The sequence below is a fragment of the Megalops cyprinoides genome, chromosome 6, assembly GCF_013368585.1.
Source record: "Megalops cyprinoides isolate fMegCyp1 chromosome 6, fMegCyp1.pri, whole genome shotgun sequence".
Lineage (NCBI taxonomy): Eukaryota > Metazoa > Chordata > Actinopteri > Elopiformes > Megalopidae > Megalops > Megalops cyprinoides.
Window position 1 is genome coordinate 24,240,309 of NC_050588.1, and position 14,654 is coordinate 24,254,962.

Consider the following 14,654-nt stretch of genomic DNA (forward strand, 5'->3'; position numbering starts at 1 on the left):
GCGTGGTCAAGTACACTACTTTAAGAATCTGACAGGGTATATTAGTCATTTATGTACCAGAATCAGTGAGAGTATAGTGCATATTTGTCACACCACCCTGGCTCCTCAAAATGATATCACATTTCAAAAAAAAAAAAAAAAACTAAATGACAACTGAAGTGTTTGAAAATCAGCCTCATTACTCATAAAAAAGGAAGATAATGACTAATTTCCAATTAGACTAAAGGATCTGCAATTGTTTCATCATTTATGTGTTGTTTATATCTGCCTCCCTGGATTTCAGTTCTTTTTTCCCCCCATAAAGTGTGAATTCACAGGAGTGTGGAGAGAGATTTCTGGTGTATCTGAGCATGTCACAAGAGCACCTGCTGAGGACTCCTCCAGGAAGTGGCAATGTCTAATTATCAGGCAATTTTAAACAAAATTATGTTGCTTGTGCTTCTGTTTTAATTAGAGAGGCTTTCAGAGGTCACATGAAATGAGTTTTTAATTAGTGTCAGCCATCAGTATATTTCTCCTCTATTGAAGCTATCTCTCTCGATACCTCTTTGTAGTTAATTGGATCAGAGAGGACTCACAAACACACACACACAAATCACTGTCAAAAGTTTTCAGAGATGAAAGTTTATCAAACAAAGAGAACTAACAAATATTTGAAAAGATGGAGTGCTTGAATGCCGGAGTGGTTTAATTCATGCCTTTGTTGTTTTCTCCTTCAATTAATAGAACCATATTAACAACTTGCAAACAAGCCGAGCAAATAAACACTCACAGCTGCCGGTGAAAGGCGCGTTTCTGGAATTAAGAGGAATGCCAGGTAATGTGAAATGGGTAGAAAGATCAACAATGGGCTCTTGTTTTTCAGGCACCTGCTCTGCCTATCCAATGACACTGAAATAGGAAGCAGGCTTGCAAGGGCACACAGACAAAAGCCATGCTCTTTTCTCCCCCTGATCTCTCACACTTTTTGACCCCATGAGTCTAGGCTATGCTAACATCAACCGCAACAGGCTGTTAACTACAAGGGAAAGAGTAACATGGTGTGTTTCAAGCAAAAACCTTGGTGTTTTAGGAAATGAGTTGAAGTTCATTCTGATCAAGTGGTGACCAGATGGCCTGCTATCTTTAAAAAAAGAACGCAAGATGTTTAATGATGTGAATAGTTCCAACTAGGCTTGACATTTTGCCTATAGTGTGGAGTGTGTCTAACACTGTGTCATGCCTGGTTTTATACATTCTAAGGGTCTCTGCTTCCATTTTGAATACTGGAAAGGTATTCTATGCACATATGCTACAAATACCTTCAACAAGCTCACAGAATGATTAAACAGACTGGATTAAAGGAAAATTCTTTAAGCACAGCTTTTCCTGCTTGTTCTTTAGGCTAGCTTGGATTAAAACTGGTATCTCTGACATGGTAGTAACAGCAAGAGTATACAGTCACTCATTAATGTTGTCTTACAATTTTTTCAGTAGAAAGCAGGTTAGATTATGTGTATTCATGCCAGCACTTCGTGGACAGGGCATGCAATTGCTTGCTAGCTACTGCACCAGTTAAACCTAGGTTAAGTTTTCTTTGTTCTCAGCATTTTTGAAAAATACATCTTAATGATACTTCCTCCCTTGAAATGAATTACTAAGATTTATGATTCACTCATAAAATGATAATATAATCAATAATTTGCTTGAATAATTTGCTTTTATTAGAATATAATCTGTTTGTGACAAGCCCTGTGCTGCCCACAGTTGGCCACTCATTTCTTACACTATTACAAAGCAAAGCACTTTTACGCTCGCAGTACAAAAAAGCAAAATTTGTTAGATTAAATTGTGCTGTTAAATTGTCCTTTTAAATCATGTATGCCAGAAAAATTACCCTAAGATTACTGAACTCTACCACAGAAAAAAAAATTATCCACTAAGACTGAATTGGACACAAATGACACCAACTTCACGTGTATGATGCTGGAGAGATCTCAGCTAAAGGAGATAATTGAATGAAAATTTCATAGACATCATCTCAATTAGTGATCAATTTTAAGGGACGTAGTGACAAACTATCCACAGTTATTAGTACACAAATTGAGCTATGAGGTTGTTCTAGGACTGCTCAGGTCTAAAGATGGACACAGGACCAAGGAGCCACACCATTTTTTAATTTACGTTGTTCTAAAGCAAGCCTAGGATTTATAAACATTGGTTGTATTTTGAGTCAAACTACTGCTAGTTTTTCACCTTTTACCATGTATTATGACAGTATTTAAAGATGACCCTACTGTGTTTTCCTTTTCATTTCAGTGGATTCCTCAAAATCCTCTCTTTGAGACCATAATGGTCTGACAAATTATTCCTCTTATGGTTCACAAGGAAAGTCATGTAGCCAAATCAATTGTTTATGACACAATTTTCAAAAAGAAAAATATGAGCTCTGAAGATTATTTGGGCAAGTGTCTCTCATTTCTACTTTTAATCTGTTCTTTCACAGCTCAATTTCCTGTTAAGAAGGCACAGAAGATAATTTAAATTGATTTTCAAGTCCTTCAATTACGAACAATCTTGCACATCGGCTACAGTTCTGGAGAAGGGAAATGGATTTTTTTGCACATCGCTGAAGTGCTCTCAGACTTCACCAGTGCAAAGCCAAACAGAAATGACACGAGCATCGTCTGTTTTTTTGTTTGTTTATTAAACTTTTCTTTCTAGGATCTCGTTTCAGTTTCATCCATTATAGTCCCAAGAGAACGTAGATGGTCCTTATTTTCTTAAAGTTTCTTCCAGTAAGGGGAAACAACCTGACACAACATCCACTGACGTTCTGGGAATGGGTGTAAGCAGTTGAGAGCCATAGTGTAGCAAACCCAAGATTAGCACTTAATGCAGAGTGCTGTAAAGTCCCACCTGTCTGCTTGCTTCTCCATAGTGCCAGTCAGCCCAAACTTGTAAATATTGCAAGCACTGTGTCCCTGGAAAAAAAAAAAAAAACAAAATACAACTGCTGCATGCAATTTATAACACTATTGCTTTTTATGAACTAATATATTAGTTGTTGCTACCTGCAAATTACACAATAAATAACCAATATTTCCTCAAAGACAGACTTGACCTTATTGTCCTGCATGGAGAAAAAAAATGGAACAACTTCACAGTGGGGGCTCTCAGTTTCCTGTAAACAGAGAAGCAGCTTCACAAAGTGGCAATTACCATGGTGACATCAATTTTGAAAAATCCTAAAACGTTTCATGGTCTGAAATGGACAATTACGCGAATAAATAAGGGTGAGTCACAAAGGCTGACAAATGCACCCCTGGCATCATAATTCAGTTTAATTAAAGTACCTCGGCAATAGAAATATCCTTTAAACAATGTGACTGGGCTATTATTTGCAGCTCTCCTCAGTGGGTATTAGCAAAGTTAAAAGCTAGAGCTAAATGATTTAATCCGTGGTTACCTCAAGTGGTTCTTGCCTCATCTATATGTATATGATACCACAGCACTAATGTCAGAGAGTATATTCACACACATTTCAAATGACCTCTACTCAAATCTGAATTAAACAATGTCATCGCAAGAGCATATTTTAACAACCCTTAAATTCAAGAGTGCAATCCATCAGCCCACATATTTCTGACACTGCATGAAGACCATGAAATAAGCAATTATTGAACCATCAAGCCTATTTAAACGGTTACCGTGCTGCCACAGAGCACTGAAAGCTCTCATCCAGATCTTTTTTTTTTTCTTCTTCCAAATAACTACAGAGAATACACCTTATTTTTCACATACATAAAATATATCGCTCACTTGTTGGTAAACCCAACAAGGAAGGTTAATCAGGCTCTGAGCTCACACATGTTCATGGTGCCGTCAGAAGAGGTGCTTCCAGATCAATTCTCTCGATTTCTTCTGCGGAGAGGACGAGCAGCCGCCTGCGGCGCTGGGATCGAATTCGGGCCCCTTTTCGCGTAGGATAGCGCCGAGCAGACGGGCGGTGCCCTGAGCACTTGATCCTCTCCAGATCGCCTCTCAGATCGCGTGACAGGTAATCCATCAAACGCTCAGCGCTCTGACAGGACAGGATTTCGCGGCGCGGACCTGGGGCGCTCACCTTGGCCCCTCCTCTTCCGCGGCACAGCTGCTCTCCCTCTGCACTGTGTGATCGCCTCTGTCAGAGATGCCCCTTCCCTATACAATCAGTCTGCACGGGAGGATAGCATCCAGGGAGACTTCTAAACACATACATATACATTTACATCGTATTCATTCCTTGGCACCCACGGTTCCATTCCATGGTGCTGTTGTAGTGTCCTGCCCTGCCTGGGAATCAAACACACAACCTTCAGATGCAGAGTCCGGTGCTATAACTACTGACCATGCTGCTGCCTACGTCATATTTTTAGAATATTTTATATGAATGAATCAGGGATTGAAGGCCTTAGCCTGCTTTCTGCGTGCACATATATAAAATCATAAAATCTACACAGTAATTCAGACAAATCATTCGGAGTCTTAAATTCTCAGTTGATAAGCCTTGAGCCTCAGTCTAATATATATATATATATTCATACAAATTGATTGCAAAGGAATACAAATTAATCCTGATACCCTAAAAATGAACTCAGTAACAGTCCTCTGTGTAAATGGATCTGAACCTAGGCCATAGTAACACTAGACAATCCAGAGAAGTACAGAGGGTGACACTAAACACAGTACTGTCTTTACCACCATCATTTAGTCTTCAAAAGCCTTAAACACAAGACCAAACACTCTTCCAGATGTAGAACGGCAGCAAATTAATAATTAAAAAGCAGTCATGCTAAATCAACTGTAGTGCAAACACAAGTGTCGAATGGTAATTGCCTTCATCTAAACATAAACACATAATGCCTTGCTCATTATGTGTTCCCACCAAGAGGAAAGAGCGGCAAAGCTTGTTGTTAATAACTGCAACACGGTTCATTTTCCTGCGTAGCATGTCATCGTCGCATTCAGCAACCAGTCACCCAGTTTCGTATTTAGAGCATTCACCTGTCAAACGTACTAATCACCAAAAACACAGAGCACACCTGCTTTGGGTCTCTCTGTCTTTATTGCTTTCTTCCCCTCAAAGGCATTCTGCTCCTTTCCACAAAGACATAACAGTCAAAATGTGACTCCCCCAGCAGGCAAACGTTTTCAATATTGGCATGTTCCCGAAAACCTTAAAGCACACTTCAGAACTCAAAAGAAATATTGCTTAAGTTTCTGACAAATGAAAATTCTTTGTCATTTGTACCTCATCACATTCTTCAAATATTCAGCTTTATCTCTTTGTCACAGGTCTGTTACAGGAAATACACTTTGATCTTTTTGTACATACTGGCAACAAAAAATAAATCCATAATTAAATGAGACCAAAAAAAATTCATATCTCAGATTAATCGGTTGGCTACAGAATCAAACCCAGAACAAATGTTTCATGTGACAAAGGACTTGTTATGATAGAATGCGGGCTTTTTGGTTTTACAGAGAGTTTTAACAATGCTTACACATAAAATGGTTATATGGTAATGCTATAAATCTAATGAGCACTTTAAAATCATATTTGCAAATAAAATATAATAATTTTATTTATTATTTCAAAATAATATCAAGTGTAAAAAGTGAAGACTGTATACTGCATTGTGGTTTGCAAGATTCCCTATAGTATTCAACAATTAAGGCAACAACCACCACAATTATATATATTTTTTTCTGCAATAAGGCAAAAATATTTGTCTCTAATGATATTACAAAGCTTGAAATATATGCAAAATTACAAAAATGCTCAAACAGTCGAACTACATCAATGACACAGGTTTTTTGATTTTACACACTGCACAAAATTCAGCAGCATACATTAAATTATTCAGAAATTGCATTGCTTTGCCTTGACAATTATTTCACAGTGATGGCAGAAGCTTATGTCCTTCAGAAGTGAGAATAAGGCAGTACTGGACCTGTCACTCAGCCTGGAGGTGAGAACAATTCTTTCCGTTTTTGTCTGGGCAATGCATCAGTGTTTCATCAGAACACTGATTCACGCTGACTGCAATCTTACTTTCTGTGTGAACGATACCACCTGCTTTTGTCACTTGATCACTCGGAATGCACAAAGTGAAAACAAAAATAAATGATTTGCAAAAAATGTAGGGCAAAAGTGTAATTAAACATGGCATATGCATTTAAAGCAATAGTCATTAGTCAAGCTGACGAGTGGAGAGCTCTGTGGAAGCAGGTGTGAGGCTGACCGCCAAAGGTGAGATGGCGCTCACTTTTTGGCAATGGCGGCCACGGCCTTCTTGGCTGCATCATCCAGGTCGTTGGCTGCTGTGATGGGCAGTCCGCTCTCACTCAGGATCCGCTTGGCCTCCTGCACGTTGGTTCCTGGAAGACACACAACACAGACACACACACACGGTGTTACAACAGGCTCTGACAACACCACATACCCTCTGTGCCACCACAGAGTGAGACAGCACTACACAGTCTTTGTGCTATGACAGGGTAAGACAGCACTACACCCTATGGATTATGGGTGAGACAGCGCGTGCATGTGCACACACACACACACACACACACACACACACACACACACACAACATTACGACAGGGCCTCAAAGCATCACACAGACCACACAAGTGATCACATGGGATTTGTATTTCTCAAACAGACATTTCCTTCATCTTGGCCTCATTTATTAGGGATATTTGTGGAATTTCCAGCGACGGCTTTATGAACCAGCCTGGTGAGGGATATTTTCAGCCTGACAAAAACTATTCCGGCAGCAGTTTATTATGTTAGCAGCTGCTTAAACACTTTATTTCAGTAAGTAATGACATTACAAGAAAAATGTTTTTACTTTATCCATTTAAAAAGGTGTGCCTTAGTTAAGCATGATATTGTTTTGAAAGTAACACAGAAATACAAACAGGGCTATATTTTTTGCACTGCTGATTCTGTAGACCCTGGTCTCCAATGACCACCATACCTGTCATTCTTTCACAAAAGCAAAGAGGCATTCAGCATTCACATTTGTCTAGGCTTTATGGATAGCTCCATAACGGCAAATTAAACCAAACAGAAAACCTAAATTTCTATATAAAACTCTATCATCATCCTACCAACAGAAATTGGATTTAATTAGAAAAATAAACCATGTGACCGTATTAAACAGCTAATATGATACAAAGGTATTCTGCATACATAAACAGACATTTCCAGTGAATGGGTAGTACTAGCCTGAAAAAAAAGTTCTACCTTGAAGTAATGAATGTAGCTATTCACCCTTTTCCCCTTTCTTTTATGCCTCATGTGCTAAACATATTCAATCTGCAAAAACGGGCATTTGACACGTCCAGATCAAGAGGAGATTAGGAATCATCGCAGTTCCAGGAAATGATACGTGACGTGCCGTGGAGTGTGGAGTCTCACGCCGTCGGGCTGCTGAGCGCTGCTCATTACGGCCGGGGCGACCACAGAAACGAGACCAGATTAACCGGAGGGGATGGGGGGACTGTCAGTCACACTCAAACCTCCCCTCCCTGAACCCCTCGGCCAGGGTTTGCGAACCATGAAAGCTCTACGCTGCAGCGTGGCCGCGGTACCGAAAACGCACCCCCTCATTATTCTGGCACCACGCTTACCAGGGAGCTGGTAAGAGACTGAGAGTGAAATAAATTCTTGGCAAACCATGAAAAATAAAACGCTGTGTGAAAGCAGAGGGAAACAATGGGGTTGTAATTCTGTCTGAGGCACTGCTGTTGAACACTGTACCTGCAATTCTCCAGGAGACGCAGCAGCAGCTGCAGAACAGGATCCGGATGCTGCCTTTCGCTCCGATGAACTCAACTGAACTGAAGAAGTCAGAATCTGCTTCTCTCCCCAGAGTTGTTTTTTTTTTGTGTTTGTTTGTTTCCTTCTATCTTCCCCAGCAACTTTTTCAAGCCTACTGCCTTGCTGTTTATGTGTGAATAAACGTCTGCGAAGTACTCTGCAGCAATTAGCTGGGAAGGGCGCAACGCAATCACAGCTCGCTCAAACAAATATTGACTCTCAGAATTCTGACGATACGTTCAAATATGGGCAAAACCTGTGAAGGCCTCTGAGGCAGAGGTTTGGAGAAGGGAAAAACAGGGCCCCTGTGCAACGCCATCTGCACCTTCCTCGTCCACGTCATTCTACTGCCCCGCAGGCTGCAGAGAAGTGTGTAGTGTTCCACAACAGCACAACGGCTGCGGCTTCACATTGCAGGCCACAACATGAGCACAGGGCAGGGCGCCAAACCAGAAACCAGAGTGAGGGGGCGAGAGAGAGAGAGAGGGACGGAGGGAGGGAGGGAGGGGAGGGGAGTGGCAGAGGGAGAGGAAGGTAGAGATGGAGATAGAGAGAAGGAGAGAGGGAGTGAGAAAGGATAGAGAATTGAAAGATATAAAGAATCGAGAGAGAGAGAGAGAGAGAGAGAGAGAGAGAGAAATGGAGACAGAATGCGTTCCGGCAGTGAGAGGACGACGAGCGAGGAAGGCGAGCCCTCGCGTGCACCCACTCGTTTCCGGGAAACAGCTGTCGACGGCGTGCTCGCCGTAGGACAGTGATTTCACAGGTGACAGAGCCACCGCGGGAGACGCGCAGAGGGATTTGCGTGCCGCCCAGGTTACCCACCGTTTATTCATGAGAGCTGTCACACAAGAGTCCTTCACCGCGCTCCCACACAGCACAAAACAGCGCCGCAATCATCCTTCTGCAATTTTTTGCGTGGGTTTCTGTAAGGTCACATCCCTCTGCAAACATACGCCATTGTGTGCGCGGCCCTGGAGAGCGCCTCAAAGACATTTCCCATTTCCCCCCAGTCAACCCCAGGCACGAGCGCAATAACTCTGCTTTATATCAACAAATGCACAGAAACACCACGCGCAGGGAAGGGCTGAATGCTACTGGCTGCACGATGCTGCCAGACCAGCGTGCTGCATAGCGCTGGTTGTCCACTGGAGGGTAATTACCATTGTGTGTGGCATCTGAAATATCAGGAGCCTGGGTGTTCGAATCAATAACAGTTTTGTGAGATAATTTCTCACTGCCTGCACTGAACTGCTAATATTTCATCTGTGTATATTCATTTAGCTATTGGAATAAGTCATTTCAAAAGCCTTATCTTCAGCAGACATGATCAGTTGAATAATCTCGTAAGCCTGGCACAGGACCAACGACAATCACACCAGCAGTGGATCAAATGTCAAATCATTTTTTTTAACATTACTGCATGTTTGATATCATCTTCAAGTGTGTCAGTTTGAAAATGGAACTACTTATGGGGGCATTTCTGACAGAAAGCAATGAGGAAAGACCTTTCTTTAAGCTCCCAATCATGTACACTGCCAGCTTTACTGGGCCCAGTGCCTCACCCTGTTTGTTAATTTACTTCCCTCATTAAAAAAAAGAAAAAATAAAAAAAACCAAGCTATGTTTATTAGCCTCGGTGTTAACTGAGATTCATTTGACTGGAAGGAAATGTTTCACATAGGAAACATATGCCTTTCACTCCCGCTGCACATCTTTCACTTTTTCAGTATCAAACTATGCGCTGAACATGTGCCGCCTACGGTGAGAAAATCTACAACTCACGGTAATCAACTGCATCATTTCCAACAGCGAAACGACAGAAAGCCCTGACTTGGTGCAAAGCTACACTGCAGACACATATTAACCTGTCACCACTAGGTGCTGCCAAAGACCTACATAGAGCCGCCTCGAGCTCAGCTTCCCTAGCCAAGATCTCAAAGTTTAACAGCATACTGTAACACACAGCACCACAACTACTCCAACCATCCCCCTCATTTGGGATGTAGTAGTCTTTTATTTTTTCATTTTTCTCACAGTACATCTTAAATGTGAAGGAGGAGTGTTCCGCATTGTTCCGGCCTCTACAGCACTTCATTCAGAGCACCGTTGGTTATGTATGGAAAACAGCATGGTGATAGCCTGCTACTGATAACAGAGCATACTGTATGAGGACACACAGCACAACTGTGCTACACAGTAAAACCAACAACCTAACAAGCAAAGACTGGGCAGGGGCATTAGAGTACCTGTTTCGATTCCCCCCCCCCGCCACCAATACTCTGTTGGCTGGCATTGTTACTGCCTCGGTGCTGTGTGCAGGTAACTTCCACAGAGCAGAGGGCTGCCCAGGGTAGTGAATCACTCGCAGATGCCCTGAAGCTTTTTTCTGCAGAAGGCTGCACCATGGGGTCTCTCTGTCTGTTTCAATCCCATTTTAAATGCTTTACGGGCACAAACACACTGAACATACCGTCACAACTTTAGAATTGATTATGATTAGGAAAAATCAAGTACAAGTGTAGTACAAGATTTGCCAAATACAGCACTCCGATTTGTGGGAAAATTACGGAAAAAATATGACGGTGAGTACGGAGAGGCAATGAAATTACGATAGCTATAATGACAGTCATGACAGTAATGCATGACTTAATAACACTGGCTTCAGTGTTCACTGTCCTCCAGACATTGGACGATGGTCATGTATTGGTTGTGCTGCCAAAACCAAACCTTTCCTCACCTGCCCCCTTTCCAAAAAGATTCTCATCTCCCGAGTTTCACACACAATACAAAATACTGGGTGCATTTTTTTATCCTGGGGTGGAAAAGTTTTCTTTATGTTTCTCATAAAAGAGAGCTAAGCTTTTGAAAGTTTAGCTCCATCTCCTTCTCATGTTAATTGCAGTGTGTTAACTCTCAGGTATATTGTCATGGTGAGGCATGGCAGTGTGATGGTAGGAGCAGGGCTTGTAGCCCTTGTAGGTTGTGCCACTGCTATTGTACCCTTGGGCAAGGTGCTTAAGTTAAACAGCCTCATTAAATATTCAGCTAAATAAATGGACAACATGTAAAAATGGTAACCTATGTAAGTGGCTCTGAATAAGCACGTCTGCAAAACTAATGTAATAATAACAACAATGCAATAATGGTGTGCTCTCTTTTCAGGACCAGGCAGCACCTAATTTTGCATTGTGCTTTAGTTTGTATTACCCAATGAATAACACAGCTTTGCTTGTCTGTTGTTATGACTTTGCTGCTTGGTTGAATGGATCTGTTTTTGTTGCCATTGTGCTGTCCTGAGGCTGATGCTTGGCTGTGATCATGGCTCTCTCTGTCTCTCTCACTCTCTTTCTGTGTGGTCTGCAGCTGTACCCAGAGAGCATCCCTTCTCTGCTCCTGGCAACAGATAGCTCAATTACAGCTATAATGATGCTGTTGGGGCTCAAGGAGCCATCATGGCCTGACCTTGGGATCAACAGAGTTTTAATCAGGTTTGGAAAATTGTGACATCCTGAAAATTTTCCACCAAACAGACAATTACCTTGGCTTGGGAAGACTGGAGTGGAATGGCTTATTAATTGCTAATCGATAAGAACATAATCCCTTTTAAAAATGTCCTTTATCACCGGGCTTGGACAATGATCCAAGCGGGACAGTCAGCAGAACAGGCAGCGATCGGTCGGTCACTGATCACTCTTCATGCTCAGCACCTTTAAACCTCCACCCTTTCCATGTGGCCATACTAAAATTGTGTCTGTAATGGATGTGAGTATGTTTCCTCTGTAACTCTGTGTGTAGAGTATGCATGTATGCATGTCTGTGTGTGTGTGTGTGTGTGTGTGTGTGTGTGTGTGTGTGTGTGTGTGTGTGTGTGTGTGTGTATGTATGTATGTCTGTGTGTGTGTGTGTGTGTGTGTGTGTGTGTGTGTGTGTGTGTGTATGTGTGTGTGTATGTGTGCGTGTACGTGTGTCATGGGTACAAGTGTTTTACCCTCAAGGAATGTTGCGCATAAATGTTCTCATAACTTTCCATTACATTCACACAAATAATGAGCACATACAGCCACAGTAGAAGGTCAGAGTGTGTGTGTGTGTGTGTGTGTGTGTGTGTGTGTGTGTGTGCATGCTGGAGAATGAAAGACAGTGTTCTAATGAGAATAATTAGTAAATTACATTTCATACATTCATCACCTCAGTAATGATGCAGAGACATTCTTACATATTTGTCTAAATCACATACAGTATTTGAGCGATAGTTCCTCTGTACTTCTCAACAGAAACTGGAGGCAAAAAAAAAACAAATAAATAAAACAATCTGACTTGCGAGTACAGACGAAGCAGGCTTTGGTTTCCAATTAATAACAGCACACATAAGCCCCGCTTGATCCTCTTGGCGAACAGCTTGCCATTATTACATCAATTGTGTAGGGACTGGTGTCAGGAAATCTGCTTAAAGCCAGATGTAGCTGATTGATTCCAAGCGATTCCTCATTCGAATGCCACTCTTGTAGTGGCTAGAGTTAAAACTCGGATTAAATACTTCTACGGACAGATTCAATTTAATGGGTTTGACTTTCCGCATCTGGAGAGCGCATTGCAAAGATTAATTTCTTTGGATAAAAGATGCTGCTAATTATCTAATGCTCTGTGCTAGATTTGCAAAACAAAAAAAAAACGCTGAAACAACCGTTCAGCATAGTTCAACCTGAATAAGAAGACATGATGCAGGCTTCAAGAAAATGGCTCCTTTCTGAACAGGACTGAAGAAAAGCAAAGGCTGAAGACTAAATAGGGAGAAAGCCATGATTACTGTGAAAACACCGGCTCTGTGAGTCCAGAACCTCCCACTCTTGAGTGCTCAGGTTGTATAAACCCCTACACAGCAGCCCTGGACCTCTCTCTATCAATGGACCGTTCAAGACATGAAACCATCCTCTCTGTGTGGCTATCAGCTCCAGACAGGAGCAGAGAAAAGAGCATTGATCAGGGCAGTGTGTTACACTTTAGATTTATGAGCATTTCCAGCCTCTGAAGGCTTGTTATTGGCAATACTTTTTCCCTCTCACTAAATCTTTTATTTAGAATGCATTTAAAAAGTAGAATGCTTTGGCCCTTGGGTTTGCTTAACACACAGGCAATCACATACAATACTGGTGCAGAACGGACATTTCATTTAACGGTCTACTCTAAATTACTAAAACAACTAGAATGCCTTCAGTTCAACATGAAATGGAGGTCTGACACCCACTAAAAATATAATGTGATAAAGCTATCTGCTGTGGTTTAGCATCAGGTGCCTTTGAGTACTACTTCACTTTGTATTTAACACTGAATGCTACCTACGGAATGCAAATATGCCTCAAAATTTGTCTCCACGTCAGATATATTGATTGTTTTGCTCCAGAACTCTTCACATGGGCTCTGAAAAGTCAGTGTATTACGGAACAAATGAACTACTGTAAACTAATGAAGTTGAGGTTCCCGGGACTCTCCCAGGACACAGGAGTCAGCTGTTTTCTGCCAATTATCCTAATGACCAGATGGGACGAGACGACAGACCCGGAGTCACGGCTGCACGGCTCGTTAGAGCACACAGGTGAGAGGTCCCGACTCTGCAATCCCATTGTTATTCCCGCTGTCCTTAGCATCCAGCGTCCAACGACGTGACGGGTTTGACAAGCAGCACCTCAAAGGCCCTCTCTGGAGTGTGTCAAGTGCAAGCATGGTGACCGCAGAGGTTCTGTTTGGGAAATATCAAATAGCAGAGAGCGCTACCGCGGACCATGCACACTCTCAGGGCTCTGTGTTTCAGGAGGAGTGCTGAGCACGATTCCTGACACGCAGCTCAGTTTGCTTCGAAGTGTTCCAGCACTTTCTTTCACCTCTCTTGCTGACGGCCACAGAAGAGCGATAATCCGTTTTGTTGGTCTTGTTTTCGGAAGTATTGGATATCTGATCGAAATGCTGCGGACGGAGTGCAATTTCTGCGCTTGCCAATTTAGCACAAGAGCAGGTTGGACATCAACATACATTTCTTAACGCATAGCTCCACACAGTCTGTTCCACCAGTGACGCTCTTGGTTTTTCGCGAAGTACGTAGGACGCCCGCTCCTCCCACACCCACCTTCTAGACGCACCACCAGGGGCACCTTGAGCTCCAGTTCCCGGCACGCCTTGGTGATGCCGTTAGCGATGATGGCGCAGTTCACGATCCCCCCGAAGATGTTCACCAGGATGGCCTCCACCTGGAAGAAAAGGGACCATTTAGCGTACTCAGCACACACGTCCCATTACCTGCCCAGTCATGTGCATGAACCGAGGAAAACACTGAGAGCTTCACATCACGTCATATGTTATTAGGTTAGCCATCTGACAAAACCGCTGATGGCTAAGGTAATGTTAAACAGTTATACTACTTATAGTGCTTAGACATGAATGGAGAGACAATCTTATAACATATTGTACAGTCCTAAAATGAATACCCCCACCTAAAATGAATGCCATCAATGCAACCCTAAGGCTTCCCGCCGTCACCTGAGCCCCATTTTAGTATGTGTCAAATGGATCTAGCAGCCAAAATGATACAACTTGCTTCTTGCGCTCGGCTGTCTTTTGAGGAGTGTGAAAGGGAGAGAACGAGAAGTGAAATTCGGCTGGCGCACGAGGAGTTGGGAGTGCGAGATCAGGAATGAACGAGTGTCAGGGATGACCTGTCGCATCTCACTGTCATGACACCCCCGGCGCCGTTCTCCGGGGGTACCAACAGCTAGGGCTGAGCAGCTAGCGCTCTCAGCCACCCAAA

The 14,654-nt window shown here is 42.5% G+C and overlaps 1 protein-coding gene across 1 annotated transcript in view; it reads right to left on the bottom strand.

Annotated features, from left to right (window-relative positions):
- Positions 1-5,075: 5,075 nt before the first annotated feature.
- The window catches only part of suclg2 (succinate-CoA ligase GDP-forming subunit beta), an 88,503-nt gene continuing 78,924 nt past the window's right edge, over positions 5,076-14,654 (bottom strand). The window contains exons 10-11 of the mRNA XM_036531080.1: positions 13,977-14,097; positions 5,076-6,402 (exon numbers count right to left, since the gene is read on the bottom strand). Of these exons, the coding sequence (XP_036386973.1) occupies positions 6,287-6,402; positions 13,977-14,097 (237 nt within the window). The 3' untranslated portion in view covers positions 5,076-6,286. The remainder of the gene's footprint in view (positions 6,403-13,976; positions 14,098-14,654) is intronic.